Source organism: Pseudopipra pipra, chromosome 5, assembly GCF_036250125.1.
Source record: "Pseudopipra pipra isolate bDixPip1 chromosome 5, bDixPip1.hap1, whole genome shotgun sequence".
Taxonomy (NCBI): domain Eukaryota; kingdom Metazoa; phylum Chordata; class Aves; order Passeriformes; family Pipridae; genus Pseudopipra; species Pseudopipra pipra.
Genome location: NC_087553.1, coordinates 4,399,062 through 4,412,271, shown reverse-complemented (window position 1 = coordinate 4,412,271; position 13,210 = coordinate 4,399,062). Strand labels below are relative to the sequence as shown.

The 13,210-nt window shown below is 42.7% G+C and overlaps 1 protein-coding gene and 1 long non-coding RNA gene across 3 annotated transcripts; one reads left to right on the top strand and one right to left on the bottom strand.

The window, feature by feature from the left end:
• Positions 1-772: 772 nt before the first annotated feature.
• On the bottom strand, positions 773-4,738 carry LOC135414006 (uncharacterized). The gene is made up of 2 exons (XR_010430534.1): positions 4,651-4,738; positions 773-2,871 (listed from the first exon to the last, which is right to left on the bottom strand). It is a non-coding gene; the product is annotated as an uncharacterized LOC135414006 (long non-coding RNA).
• A 662-nt stretch (positions 4,739-5,400) lies between these two features.
• LOC135414004 (C-type lectin domain family 2 member L-like) lies at positions 5,401-13,094 on the top strand. 2 transcript variants are annotated; one of them, XR_010430533.1, is made up of 6 exons: positions 5,531-5,763; positions 6,542-6,625; positions 7,512-7,696; positions 8,391-8,491; positions 10,125-10,351; positions 12,351-13,094. XR_010430533.1 is itself a non-coding variant. In XM_064654226.1 (5 exons), exons 1-5 carry the CDS (start codon positions 5,700-5,702, stop codon positions 10,240-10,242), a joined length of 552 nt encoding a protein of 183 aa, XP_064510296.1. In that variant the 5' UTR covers positions 5,401-5,699; the 3' UTR covers positions 10,243-13,094. The 2 variants fall into 2 exon arrangements, 1 of the variants encoding a protein (XP_064510296.1); XM_064654226.1 differs by having other exon boundaries at positions 5,401-5,763; positions 10,125-13,094.
• Positions 13,095-13,210: the final 116 nt, after the last annotated feature.

Genomic DNA, 13,210 nt, shown 5'->3' with positions numbered 1-13,210 from the left:
GGGGAAAAAAGATGAGAGGCGTGGGGAGAAACACATACTTTTGAGATACCATGAGATGGTCTGATTTCTCTGCAGACCCATCACCTCAGGCAGGTCTCTCACTGCACTTCTCACACAACATCCTTTTTGGTCCTCCAGGGATAGCAGTCTCGGCTACAGCACCTTCAGCACTGCAACAGGAAAGGCTGGGCAGAAAAGCTGTTAAACCGACCCAGATTAGGGAAATAAACCTTTCTGAGCAGCCCAGATGCTACTCATGCCTGTGGTGGAAGGTGCTGTGCTCCACCAGCTGCAGCCATATGACACATGCACAGGATGCTGGACAGGAAAGAGGCTTGAGAAGCTCTGTGGAGCTCATGGCGGGATGAGTCACCATTTCAAAAGTCACAGGTGACCTCTGTGCATGCACGTGCTCTTCTCTTTTCTCTTCTTTGGTTGAGAAGGGACCTATCAGGACAAGCAACTCTGGCTGATGAGGAGGCTGCAAAGTCTCATTTCAGTGCTGGCCCCTGAAAGCTTCCTGGAGCAAAAGCACAGCCTGCAGACATCATGGGGAGAAACATCTGACACCTGCTACCTGTGCAGGGGACGTGGGGACACCAAACTGAGCAGGCAAAATCTACAGTTTGACTTTTTGGAACCTCTTTTTAGTTTGTGGCTGCAAAGGCTTCACATGGTGAGTGTCTTTTCAAGGGGCTGAACGTGCTGGTTGCTCTATGGTGAAACACATATTATCTATAAAGAAATATAGGGACAATACTGGAAGATAACATTTACATAAAGTACATCTACTAATCTTTATTATGACCAGACCATCAGGTTCTGGAGATAAAGGTAATTAAATATCTTTATATCATCTGAGATTTCCATCTGAGGTTTAACCTCCCTGTCATGCTCCTTTTTTACGTTTTTCTCTTTTTATTCAGCTTACTAGTATTATTTTCATGTTGTTACAATACTGTGGTATTCCATATTCCATAACTCCATATTCCAACCCTCCCTTCTTATTCCTATCCTCCCTCAAGTAATTTTCAGTGCTAAGAATGTAATTTCTGGAGGATGACAGTTATGTCTTGTAACTCAATAATAACAACACACAGGTGTTATGAACAAGTAAATAGCAATCCTATTGAATGCAGGCCTTACCAAAAATAAAAATGCAGCTGATAAAGCAGCTGAATTCTTTTCTCTTGTGCCTCCTATTCCAAACATTCCAAAACAACGTTTTGCAAGACTTCTGTGGCAGAGGCTTTTTAGTGTAAAAGACTTAGTTGGCTGACTTTCATAAAATGTTTAGTTCTTCTCAAACACTAACCTAAGTTCTGCAGTAAATACAATTTGTTAATACCTCTGTTAAATACTTTCTAAAGGAGACCAAATTTTTTAATATTCAAAACTACTAAGCACATGTTATGTCTCATAAGCTGCTCAGTGTTATTTCGGCTACATTCATCCTTCACCACTTTATTTCATTTCATTTCATTTCATTGATAACACGTGGATATTTTCTTCATTATTTTTATTAATCTGACTAGTTTCATGTTATTCAACAGAAATGTTTCCAAATTAATAGATAAGAAAATGCATTTGTCTTTCCAGTCTAACTATTTCACTTTGAGAATTGCAGGAACCTTTCAATATCATCCTGGAAATACGTCACCTCAAAAAGTAAGAGGAATCATAGAATCACAGAATGGTTTGGATTGGGAGGGACCTTAAAGATCATCCAGTTCCACTCCCTGCCATGGGCAGGGACACCTTCCACTAGCCCAGGTTGCTCAGATCCCTGTCCAGCCTGGCCTTGAACACTTCCAGGAATGGGGCAGCCACAGCTTCTCTGGGCAACCTGTGCCAGTGAATAGCAAAACCTTTATAACTTATAAGAAAGAAACGTAATTTTGTTCAGATGAACACAGGGTTAATGAAAAATAAACTTCAGGACTAGCAAGCAAAAAGCAATAAGAAAAAAGCAAGTATTTCAGTACTTTCCTCCTTATTTACTGGCAGGATTCTTATGGTACAGAGGCACACAGAGAGCAGGGAGCTTTGGGGGGTATGGTCAAAACAAGAGTTCCCACAGCACCCAAAAATATCAGAAGTCTTATTTGGGGTACAAATCCCTCAAGGTCTGATGAAAGCCTCAGAGAACTCACTAATAGTTCTTCTGTTGACTGAGGAGGGAAATGAAGATGAACTGACAAAGTCAACCGAGAGCAGGGTAAATTAGCCTGTCCAGAGAAGCTGTGGCTGCCCCATCCCTGGAAGCGTTCCAGACCAGGTTGGATGGGGCTCGGAGTAATGTGCTCTAGTGGAAGGGGAGTGTGCTCCCCATGGCAGGGGAGTTGGAACTGGATGGTCCTTGCAACCCAAACCATTCCATGATTCTATGATCACTATATTCCTGTCTTTACTGCAGGACATCATTTTTCTGATATAGAACAAATTATACTAGAAAGTAAATTTTTTTTAATAAAATAAATACCAATGCCCACTGTCCTCTTTCCTTTAAAGATACAATTTTCTATTCTGTAAGTATTGTCTCAGGGCCGGCAGATCTGAAACATCCTGCTGCCAGTGGTAACTACAGACACTCCTGCAGCGGGCCAGTGGTGTGTTCTGGAATTCTGTGCCTCATTTCCCATAATCAAAGGCCAAGATAAGCCAAGCAAACCCCAGCTGTGTGGCAGAAAAAAGAGGAAGTGAAGCAGTTTCTTTTGTGGTTGATGACTCAGAAGTTCTCACTGCGGCCAAATGAAGGTTTGCAGTGGCCCTCAGACCTGGCACGGGAAGGTGTCCAGAACTACTGTGACAGGCAGCCCCCTCTGGAATGCTGATGTCTCTGATTAGACCACTCTCATTTCTCTGGAGTTCCTGGAGATGGAAGGAAAAAGTAAAATTACATTATTAGGTTTTAATTTGGGAGTCACAAAACTCTTGCACAACACTCTATGTTTTGGATGCATTTAAGTCACTTTTCTTGCTACCTGGCTGTGTAACTGGCCATCTCAGGGACAGTCACAACATGAATCTCCCCTCTGACAGCACAGGAGTTCTTTGAGAGAGGGGGAGAACAATCCTTCCTCAATGTAAGAGATTTTTTCCCCCTAATTTACCTCTAGGATGAGGAGGTACCAGTCTGATGCACTGAAATACAGTCAGATAAGGAGCCAGGAAGCTGTGTTCCATGTATGAGGATTTTCTGGATCATCCTAACTCCTTTTGTATCCACATTGTCTCAAGGACCTTCAGAGATATTTTATTGCTCATTCTGTGGAAAATGTCCTGCTATGGCATCATCCTCCAGGCAGTTACTTTGCCAAGGCTCAAAAGTGGTTTTTTTCTCTTTGGAGAAGAATTTTTAGCTTTTTAGTTCAAAGTTAAGTGATGACTAAATATATCTTGGACTGTAACTGCAGCCTAAGAAACAGGCCTTTATAACTCAGGTAATTTCTTTCAGTTCCTGTAGCCACAATATCATTATGCAAGTGAACAGAGGTTGCCCAAAGAAGTTATGGATGCCTCATCCCTGCAAGTGTTCAAGGCCTGAGCAACCTGGCCTATTGGAAGATGTCCCTGCTCATGGCAGGGAGACTGGAACTAGTTCTTTAAAGTCTATACCAATCCAAACCATTTCATGATTCTATGACCAGTAAGTGATAAAAGTAATATTATTTGTGGTAGCAGCAAGCAGGAGGCAGCATCACAGAATCTAACTTTAACTTTTTGAGTCAGTCCCATGAGACCCCTTCTACAAAATGCTACACTTTCTACTTAGAATATTTGCATCTTTCTCCATACAACACGGCAATATTTTAGAGTAATTTTCCTGTGATTCAGTTGGGGGGCTATTTTTGTCTTTTGCCTTTTTCCTTTAAGAAATTCCTATCTTTTTTATCAATCTTCATTTTAGAAAATGTCTGTGGGCCTCTCAGCCAAACTGATCAGGGAAAGTAAAGATCGAGTGTCTCAGTCATAAGCGTCTGGGGTTAATAACTACAATAGTTTCAGAGAACGAAATGATTCACAACCGAGTATGTGATAGGTTCTCAGAGGTTTTTGCCAGCCTGCAGCTGCCAAAATTATCTTCTGTACCAGTGGGTGAGAATGAAAAGAGTACTCACTCGTGAATGCTCTGCGATTATAAGCCACAATGTTATTTTTGACCTCGGCAACAGGCAGGACTGAACGGTAAGAGAGAAAGCCACTCTTTCCAAGTGAATAAATGCTGAAAAACCTGTTCTTAGAATACCAGCTGTTCTTCCATTGCATATTGAACCTCTCTGCTGCCCTAATTCCACACCCCACTCTCAGTCTCTGCCCCTCTGGATTCATGTCTTGCCAAATACTCTCAACTGTCTGCAGCTTGTGCTCTCTGGACCCATCACCTCCTCCCTCTCCCAGGAATCTTCAGTTCCCTGACCTCCCCGAAGCCACCATGTTTGAAACCTTGCTGCACATAACTTTTGGATTATTCTTTTGCCTTTCTATTTCTTCTCAAGTGCCATCCCAGGCATGATGGACAATCCCAGTCCACTGCTTAAATGAGCACCTGCTGCAGGCAAAGGCTAAAGTCAGCTGCAATTCAAACTATATTCATGGAAGCATGAAGTTGATATGGCTCTTCATTGTTTATTATGCAAATATACACACCTGAAGACAATTTTCAGCAACTGACCACTGCTCAAACTCTATTATCTGTAAATATAAACACCTGGAGATAATTTTCTCACCACTGCACAGAATCTTTGATATTCAAAGTAGTTGGAGACTGCTGAGAGAGCATAAAGTGTAACTCTCCACTCTCACACTTTTCTATTCGAGGTTTTCTCCCCAGATCCAGAAGGATGTTCATTTTGGATAAACCGTTGGCTGAACTCCTTATCAGCCTTGTACAGAGTCCGCATGATGACTCGAAGAGAGCTGTGTCCCTCTGGCTGTTTGAACGTGCTACACAGCCGAGATCTGCTTTAAGTAAAGCATTTCAATGTGCAAAACACACCAGATGAAATGTCTGCACTTACAAACAAAGCAACTTCTGTCCCACGCTCATTTCTGTCTTTTTTTGATCACTTTGGAGTGCCAGGAACTACCTTGCTATTAGGTTAAGTTCTGGATGATGTAATTAAAATTCACAGTAACTTCTTCATCCCCACAGCTGGAAAGTCAGTACCATCGGGCTTTGCACTCCCCTGGGTGAAGCAGATCACTGGCCATGTTTTCCAAAGACCTCAAGTTTTAGGGGATCAGCGTTTAAATACTTCATTTTACTCTCCTCCTCCACATATTCCTCCTCATCTTCTGTATAAAAGAAGAAAATAAATAAATGAACATTAAATAAATAAATAAAAACAGCAAGAGCCGCTTTCTGCCTTTATGTCAGGTCCTGGAATTCGCTGACGTCAGAGAAAACCGCAGCGAGACCTGCTGGCAGCCAAGTTCTTCTTAAAAAACACTCCCCATTTCCTGTTTCAGGGGAGTTCCGGAGTTACTATTCCAGCACAAAGTACCGTGACCATGCATGCACTCGGGGAGGACGGCGCATCCCGGGATCGAGGGAAGTGGATCCCACGGCTGCCCCCACCCTCGGAGCAAGGACCAGGACGGAGGGAAGCGGATCCCGGCCAGCTGCTCCCACCCCGGACGCTCGGGCAGTTCCGGCCCCGTGATCTCCGCGCCCGCGGGGCAGCGGCTCCGCACCCATGGAATGCCGAGGGGGCGGCGGGCACGGCGGCTCCGCGGAGCGGGGGGCGGGATCCCGCGAAGGTGATGGGGCACAGGGAGAGGGGCCGGGCTTGGATCCCATGGCTAGCGCCGGGCGGGAGCCTGGACGCCGCCGGGGAGCGGCCGCGCCGTCGGGGATAAGCCCCGGTGCAGCCGCCGGTCCCGGGGCGAGGATGCTCCCGCTTTCCTCGGCCCGAGGCTGGAGCACTCTGGCTGCTGCCCTGCGGCGTCCCGGCGGCTGGAAAACCCCTGTGCTGGCAGCGAGAGGGGACCCTCCCTTGGGAGCCGGTCGGGGGACACCTCATCCCCCGCTACCGCCTGCAGGGTTCGATATAAAGCAGGGCAGTGGCAGGTTGGTGTGTCCTTCCCACCTCCAAACCCCTGGAAGGGAGCGGAGAAGAAAAAGAGACCCTGAAAAGCTGTGGGATAAGGCGGGATGTTTCTCGGGAGACGTTTTGGGCTGCGGAGCTGAAGGCTTGTCTTGTTTCACTTATCCATGCCTCATTTAGGCATGAGGTCAACAGCAAACATACTGTCCACCCTCATTTGTTCCATGCTCATTTCTTTCTTTTTTGATCACTTTGGAGTGTCAGGAACCACCTCCCTATCAGGTCAAGTTCTGGATGATGTAATTAAAATTCTTGTTGTTCTAAATGTCACAGACTTCCTATCCTTCAGCTCTGCTCCCAACCTCCTGTCCACAGGAAACTGCTTTTACTTTTGGAACAGCTTTGTGCGTCCAGGGCTCTACTCCTCCGTAAATTGGTTGTGGGTTTTTTGTTTTATTTTGTTTTTTAAAACGTGACATTTATTTTTTCAGATCTGTTCTCCAATATCTGGCTCTGGCGAGCGGTGGCTGGAGTCCTTAGTGCTGCTGTCATTTTAATTTCGTGTATTCAGTTTGGTAAGTCATTTTAAAAGAAAAGATAATTAGCAATAGAAATTTCCAGAGTTTTAGGTTGTCAAAAGTCCATCCAAACCTTAAGTGGTTTATTCAGAACTCACCTTATTTCTAAATTAAATAGATGTTCCATGACATATTTTCAGCATGGAGAAGTCTTTGGGGTGACCTAATTGTGGCCTTCCAGGACCTGAAGGGAGCCCACAAGGAAGATAGAGAGAGACTATTTCCAAGGGCCTGGAGTGACAAGACGAGGGGGAATGGCTTCAAACTGACAGAGAGCAGGTTTAGATTGAATATTAGGGAGAAATTCTTCCCTGGGAGGGTGGGGAGGCCCTGGCACAGGTTGCCCAGAGAAGCTGTGGCTGTCCCATCCCTGGAAGTGTCCAAGGCCAGGTTGGATGGGGCTCTGAGCAACCTGGGATAGTGGAAGGGAGCAGGTAGTTGGAACGAGATGATCTTTAAGCTCCCTTCCAACCCAGGCCATTCTGTGATTCTGTGTTGATTAAAAAATAATGGTGAAGTGCTGGAGAAATTATTCTACTTGTTGCAGTGGCATTAGGGAGTGCTAATAAGCAAAGCTATTAATTCAGCTGTGAGGAAGCAACACTTCAAAAACTGTGGTTGTCAGAAATATTATGTTGTAGACGAGTCCTTGGAGGATACTCAGCTACTTCTACCAACCTTTAAAGGTATGTCAGGAGCCATAAGGGTGCAGGATCCAGAGTATTCAAGTAGTTTACAATAATTATTTCTGCTCAGCAGAGGTAATAATGCTATGATTAGACTGAGATTATTCGAAATGATGCAGTCACAAAGCAAAATAAAATGCTCCAGAGACCTTTTCCCATTGGAAGAAATAGGTAGATTGTTTTTTGTCTTTTCCCAGTAAACCTTTCTTCAGCCAAAGATTTTCCTGTCTGTCCTTCCCTGGAAGTCTGCCCATCAGGTTGGCTGTATTTCCAGAGGAAATGCTACTACCTGTCGGAGAATGAAGCGGACTGGAACTCCAGTCAGAGCCACTGCTCTTTGCACAATGCTTCCCTCCTGGTGATCAAGAATCATCAGGAACTGGTAAGGGAACAAACGGGACGTCCTGATTTCACCCTGTTCCATGTCCTGAAGTGAGCTGTCCTTCCAGCCTCCTAAGCTGAACAGTTAGGAAGCTGATGCAAGGCCGTGTTGGGTCACAGCCTGCAGAAAACTTCCTGCCTTCTCTCCCTGAAAACAGAAAGTCAGTTTTATCAGTTGATGTTTTTAAAAGTGCCTGAGGGCTTATCTGAGTTAAATTTGGTGCTGCTCACAGCTATAAATACTCAAGTTGAAGGCAACTATCAGCATAAACACTGTTGCAACTCATTTATCTTTAATTAACAGTTTTATCATATCAAGATATGTTAATGACGCACAAGGTAGTAGATAATGTCAGTTGTGACCTTTGGAGTTAGGAGATATCCTAACCACTGCTTGGAGCATCTCTTTCTGTATTACACTACAATATTAGGAAAGATTCCACCCTGCACAAAAAACTAGGAGAATATATTCTTCCATATCTATTACAAACCTTGATGACAGTCCTTGATATTTTAAAACAGCCTCTCTGTAGGTCAGTCAACCCCATCACAGGTACCAGTACTCTGTACATTTAGGTTTTAATATTGTTTCTTCTGAGACAAAGGCAAGATTGATCCAGGGCTAGAAAGCAAAACAACAAAGACTGTATTTTCATAGCATGAACTTCTTTTCTCATATGAGTTTATTCCTACAGAGTTTTATGATGAAGATAACAAAGCAAGACCCATGGATTGGACTCTATAAAAGAAATGAAGAGTTCTTTTGGGTGAATGGAAAAGCATTAGACAATGAACTGTAAGTTGACGTCAAGAGGTTTTGCTGGTGGTACTAGATAATAGGGGAGTAAGAAAAGATAACTAATACAGATATTGACAGTGACTTGAAGGAAATATCTGTCATTATGTTGGAGGGATGATTATTGAGAGAGAATGGAATGCAATAAAGATTTCATATAGCATTGATAAAAGTGTGAGGGGTGAAAGTTAGAAGATAAATTTGTAATGTTCAGAAGGAACATAAGGTAGGAGCTCATGGCAACAGACGGGATGGCAAAGTGAAAGTTAAACCAAGAGACCACTAAGATACTAAAGCAACCAGTGGAGGAATAGAAGGTTACAATAATGCAAATTCTTCCTTATACCATATATTTTGCAAAAGTACAAACCTCCACGTAACCTGCATGAGGTTTGTAGCAAAGAGATTTGGGAGACCTCTAGGAGATGTTTTCATACTTCTTATAGAATGTTCCTAAAAAAAGGCTGCTGGAGGGAAAGGGGAAGCTGTAAGTTTATGTTGCAGGAGCTGCTCTGTAGTCATGGCCCTGTGTCCTTGTCCCACCAGTGTCAGGTGTGGGGCAGTTTGTTCCTCCCACTGACAGCTGTCCCTTCTTCTCAGGCACTGCTGTGTCTCATCCTGCAGCTGCCTGCAGGAGTTGGTAGAATTATCAGTGATAGTAATAAGCACTGAGATTTCACAAGTCTGAAATTGACTTAAAAATTGGAAAATTTAAATACTTTCAAGTTTGTGACATTACTAGCGGTGTGTGACTATATTCAGGTAATCCCCAAGACTTAAGGGTGTGATCTGATAAAGGCATTTGATATGAGATGTGAGGAGCACATGGGCATCTTGAGCTGAAAACTGCAGTCCTTCCCACTGTTTTATTCCCTGCCTGCAATACAAACATCCACTGATGCTTTCATTATCAGTGATGAATTTCTTCCCATTCTTAGACTTCTGCCTCAGTGCTTGCCTCACACTGACCCTCCTGTCTTTAGGAGGGTGAACACCTCGATGTCTAAGCTCAGATGTTATTACAGTCATGGGGATTTGTCCCTTGGCTTTTCCAGAGACCATTCTAGTTGGGTTGGCCCTATCCACAGAACATTATAGCACTGTTTTCAAACAGAGTTGGTGAAGGAGTCTCTCAGCTCTTATACAGGGGCATCTATAATGTGGGAACTGAGGTTCGCTTCCTGATTTCTGCCAGCCCCTGAACCATGGTGCCCTCTTCTGTTCTGAGGAAGAGAGAAATGAGAGATACATTTGTTTCGCACCTTCTGCTGAAACGTTTTAGCTGTATAGGAGGATGTGGAAGTCAAAGGTGGTGCCAGTCTTGATAGCACAGCATCCTTGAGACAGGGAAACCCAAGTTTCAGTCTCCAGTCTAAGGGTGTGTTTCATATTAAGTGACCACTAGACAAGATTCAGGACTACTATAAGGCCTAGATTTTGTATTCTGGGCACAAAGTCCCATTAAAAAAAGAAAACCCCCCATGGTGTTCACTTCAAAGCACAAGCTGTCATCCTCCTGTGATGCCTTGCCTGTGGCAAATTGGGCTTTGTTCAAGAGAACCCATAGTTGCCTTTGCTATATCACAATATTCAATCGTGGGTATCGAATTAATCATGTCTTCCTTCCTTCCAGAATTGAGGTAAAAGGCTCTGGAAACTGTGCCTATCTTGAGTCAAAAGGAGTCTCAGCCTCTGGATGTTATTTAACCAGGAAGTGGGTCTGTAGCTTGACCATTAACTCAGTGCGATGAAGGTGGACGAAGCCACCCCCTGACATTTTCATTTATCTCTGATGTGGTGTCTGCACAGTCTGTGTCAATACTCTGCGACCTGGGAACATGTCTCAGCTCCTGCCTAAAGGTGAATGACTTTTCTGGTAGCCAGAATTCTCCAGCCATGGAGGAAGCCTCTGATTTTTAAAGATACCACTTAAAAGGTTTGCTCCAGCACCTTGATAAGTCATTTTCTTGCCCCATTTTTCTAAGTACTGCCCAGCCTGTAGTTTCTTTTTGTTGTGTCATCAGCATTTCTTCCATTAACCCTTCTTTTGGAGGAGCAGCTGCTCTTTCTTTTCCTTTTTGGTGTGCATCTGGCAGTTTTTGTTCTGCTTTTCCCTCTGTGTGCAGGGATGGGTGGTGAAGTGGGACTTTCTGAAGGTCTGCCAGTGCCTCTCAGAGATAGGGGAATGCAGGAATAAGCACTGTTGTTTTAGGCAGGATCATAGCAGGTTTCCCTCTTCCGGTTTGATGGGATGTATCTTGTGTGACTCTGCATTGTATTCAATGTTTTCTTAATGTTATTTTACATTAGCCTTGTTAAATCCCAGTGATAATGCTGTCAAGCTGATTTATGTAGCTGCACTGGACCTGAAGTTATCCTTCCCACAAGACTTATTTTTGCCCCAAAAACCCCAGAATAGATAAGAATATTTATTTACCTGAGGATCTGTTCTGATGGGGGGTAAAAGAGTTTGAACTGGAAAAGTAATAGTGAAGCTGCAGGCATTAATGTTTAAAGTTAGAAATAGTTCTCAGTACGAATAGGCAAAATCAGGAGAAGAGAAAAAGAGAATTAACAGCAAAGGAGGTGTTTCTCTGTGGTTTCCTCGTGTCCTGTGACTGTCAGTGTGTGAAGCTTCCTAGCAAGTGGTACATTTCTGGTTGGATAATGAGTGTTTCCAGAGAAGGAAGAATGGGAAGTTCACCTTCCTCATTTTCTGTGACAATAGGACTTCACTGTAACAGGGCCACACAGTATGGATATTGTCACCAACTTGTAACTTTAAGATGTTTATTAATATATAATCACTAATTTTGCTGAACTACACTTTTTTAATGGCTTATATTCTTTATAGGCACAGTAACAGGACTCTACAGTGTGAAAAACCTAATAATCTGTGTATTAACATATATGTTGTGTTGGGAGGGTATTATTCTGCGATGTTTTTAAATTAACCTGGCTCTGAGGGATATGGTATGTGCAATAGTCCCAAAAAGATACTCAATAAATATCCTTACAGAGCCTCCGAATTACAATGGTTTGTGTCTTAATATTGTGCCATTAAAAGTATTTTTCATTCTGGCACCATTTGGGGAGGAAAAAACCCACCAGACAGAAGCAAAGTAAAATATTCAGGTTTTGAATGTGAAAAAATCTTTAATTGTAATGTTGGGGTTGACACAGAACAAGACATTTGACCCAAAAAATAATGGATTTCACTTCCCAACTCTTCATAATGTGTCAAACTTTTAACAGAAGTATTTAACCTAAATGTACTTGTGTGGAAATGCTGAAATAGGCACAGTGAAACACACACAGCATGGTAAATTTGGAGGGATAACATGGAATTTTCCACAGTTCATTATTGGAAATTTTTCTGAGAATATTTGCATTGGGGACATAGTAGAGGTACATTTCACAAATTGGATAGAAATTGTGATGGATAAGGAGTATTCATTTACCATTTTGTGTCTCAGCCTTTCTAATTGAGCTGATTTACCTGAATGTTTTCTTTAACTAAAGAAAATAAAGTTGCTCTTACAGAATCATAGAGTGGCCTGGGTTGGAAGGGACCTTAAAGTTATCATCTCATTCCAACCCCCTACCATGGGCCGGGACACCTTCCACTAGCCCAAGTTGCTCCAAGCCCCATCCAACCTGGCCTTGGACACTTCCAGGGATGGGGCAGCCACAGCTTCTCTGGGCAACCTGTGCCAGGGCCTCCCCACCCTCACAGGGAAGAATTTCTTCCCTATATCTAACCTGAATTTCCCCTCTTTCAATCTGAAGCCAAATAGGTTTTTTTATAATTACATTTACATTTATTATTCTTTACATTTACTTTTTTCTTTTTAAACAGGTTGGTTTGTTTTCCCATCAGTGTCATCTATGGAGAGAGTCCAAAAATAGGAAATTTTGGTTCTGAAAGGGAGTTTGGAGAAACTGTGAGCACAGTCGGTTATGAAAGCTCTTCTGTAATCTGACTCTTAAGAGGTGCAGTTACCATTCTCTTCTGTGATGTTAAGAAACAAAGGGTCAAGCTATAAACTCTACTCATAGTAGGGTCTGATGAAGTACTTCAATAGCCATTTTTTTTCTTTTTAAATCAGTGACTGCTTAAAAAGTACGTAAGAGGTTCAGTAAGGCCCTGCAAAAACGTGTGTAATTACATGAGCAATAGCAAGAATGCTTAAATAGTAGATGTTTCATGAATGTTTTTTAAACCTAAACACCACTACTAATCTAAGAGGGAACAATCCAATCCTCTTCCCCACACATGTGCTGCACTGAGTTTGGGGGATTTTTGTTGTTCTTGTTTCCTTTTACATAACAGCAGTTTTTCAAATGAGCTGCTGATGCTGCATTTTGGAGGGTAAATCTGTGTCAGGGTTTTTTTTGTTTGAAGGGAAGTCACTGAAGGTACAGTTTGCTTTTTAATCTGTAGCCCCAGAGTCCTCTATTCTTTCAAAAGGATTTGTTTCTCTCATTGCTTATAAGGACTTTAATTACAGTCTGTGTGATTTTTGTTAGAGTAACATGTTCAATTCATTAAATTTGTTCTTTTTTAAAAAATATATGGATGCAATAAAGGCACTAAGTCAGACTGCTCATAGCATTTTTGTATTCTAGACCTAGAAATAGTGTTTATCCATTCAATACCTAAGTAATGTATTTACTGAGTGCATTCACAGGCATTAATTTCACCACCTCATCGTACCT

Coding starts and splice junctions, on each gene's coding strand:
- LOC135414004 (XM_064654226.1), top strand. CDS start 5,700: ATGGAATGCCGAGGGGGCGGCGGGCACGGCGGCTCCGCGGAGCGGGGG. Junction 7,697..8,390: donor TCAAGAATCATCAGGAACTG/GTAAGGGAACAA, acceptor TTATTCCTACAG/AGTTTTATGATGAAGATAAC. Junction 8,492..10,124: donor AAAGCATTAGACAATGAACT/GTAAGTTGACGT, acceptor CCTTCCTTCCAG/AATTGAGGTAAAAGGCTCTG.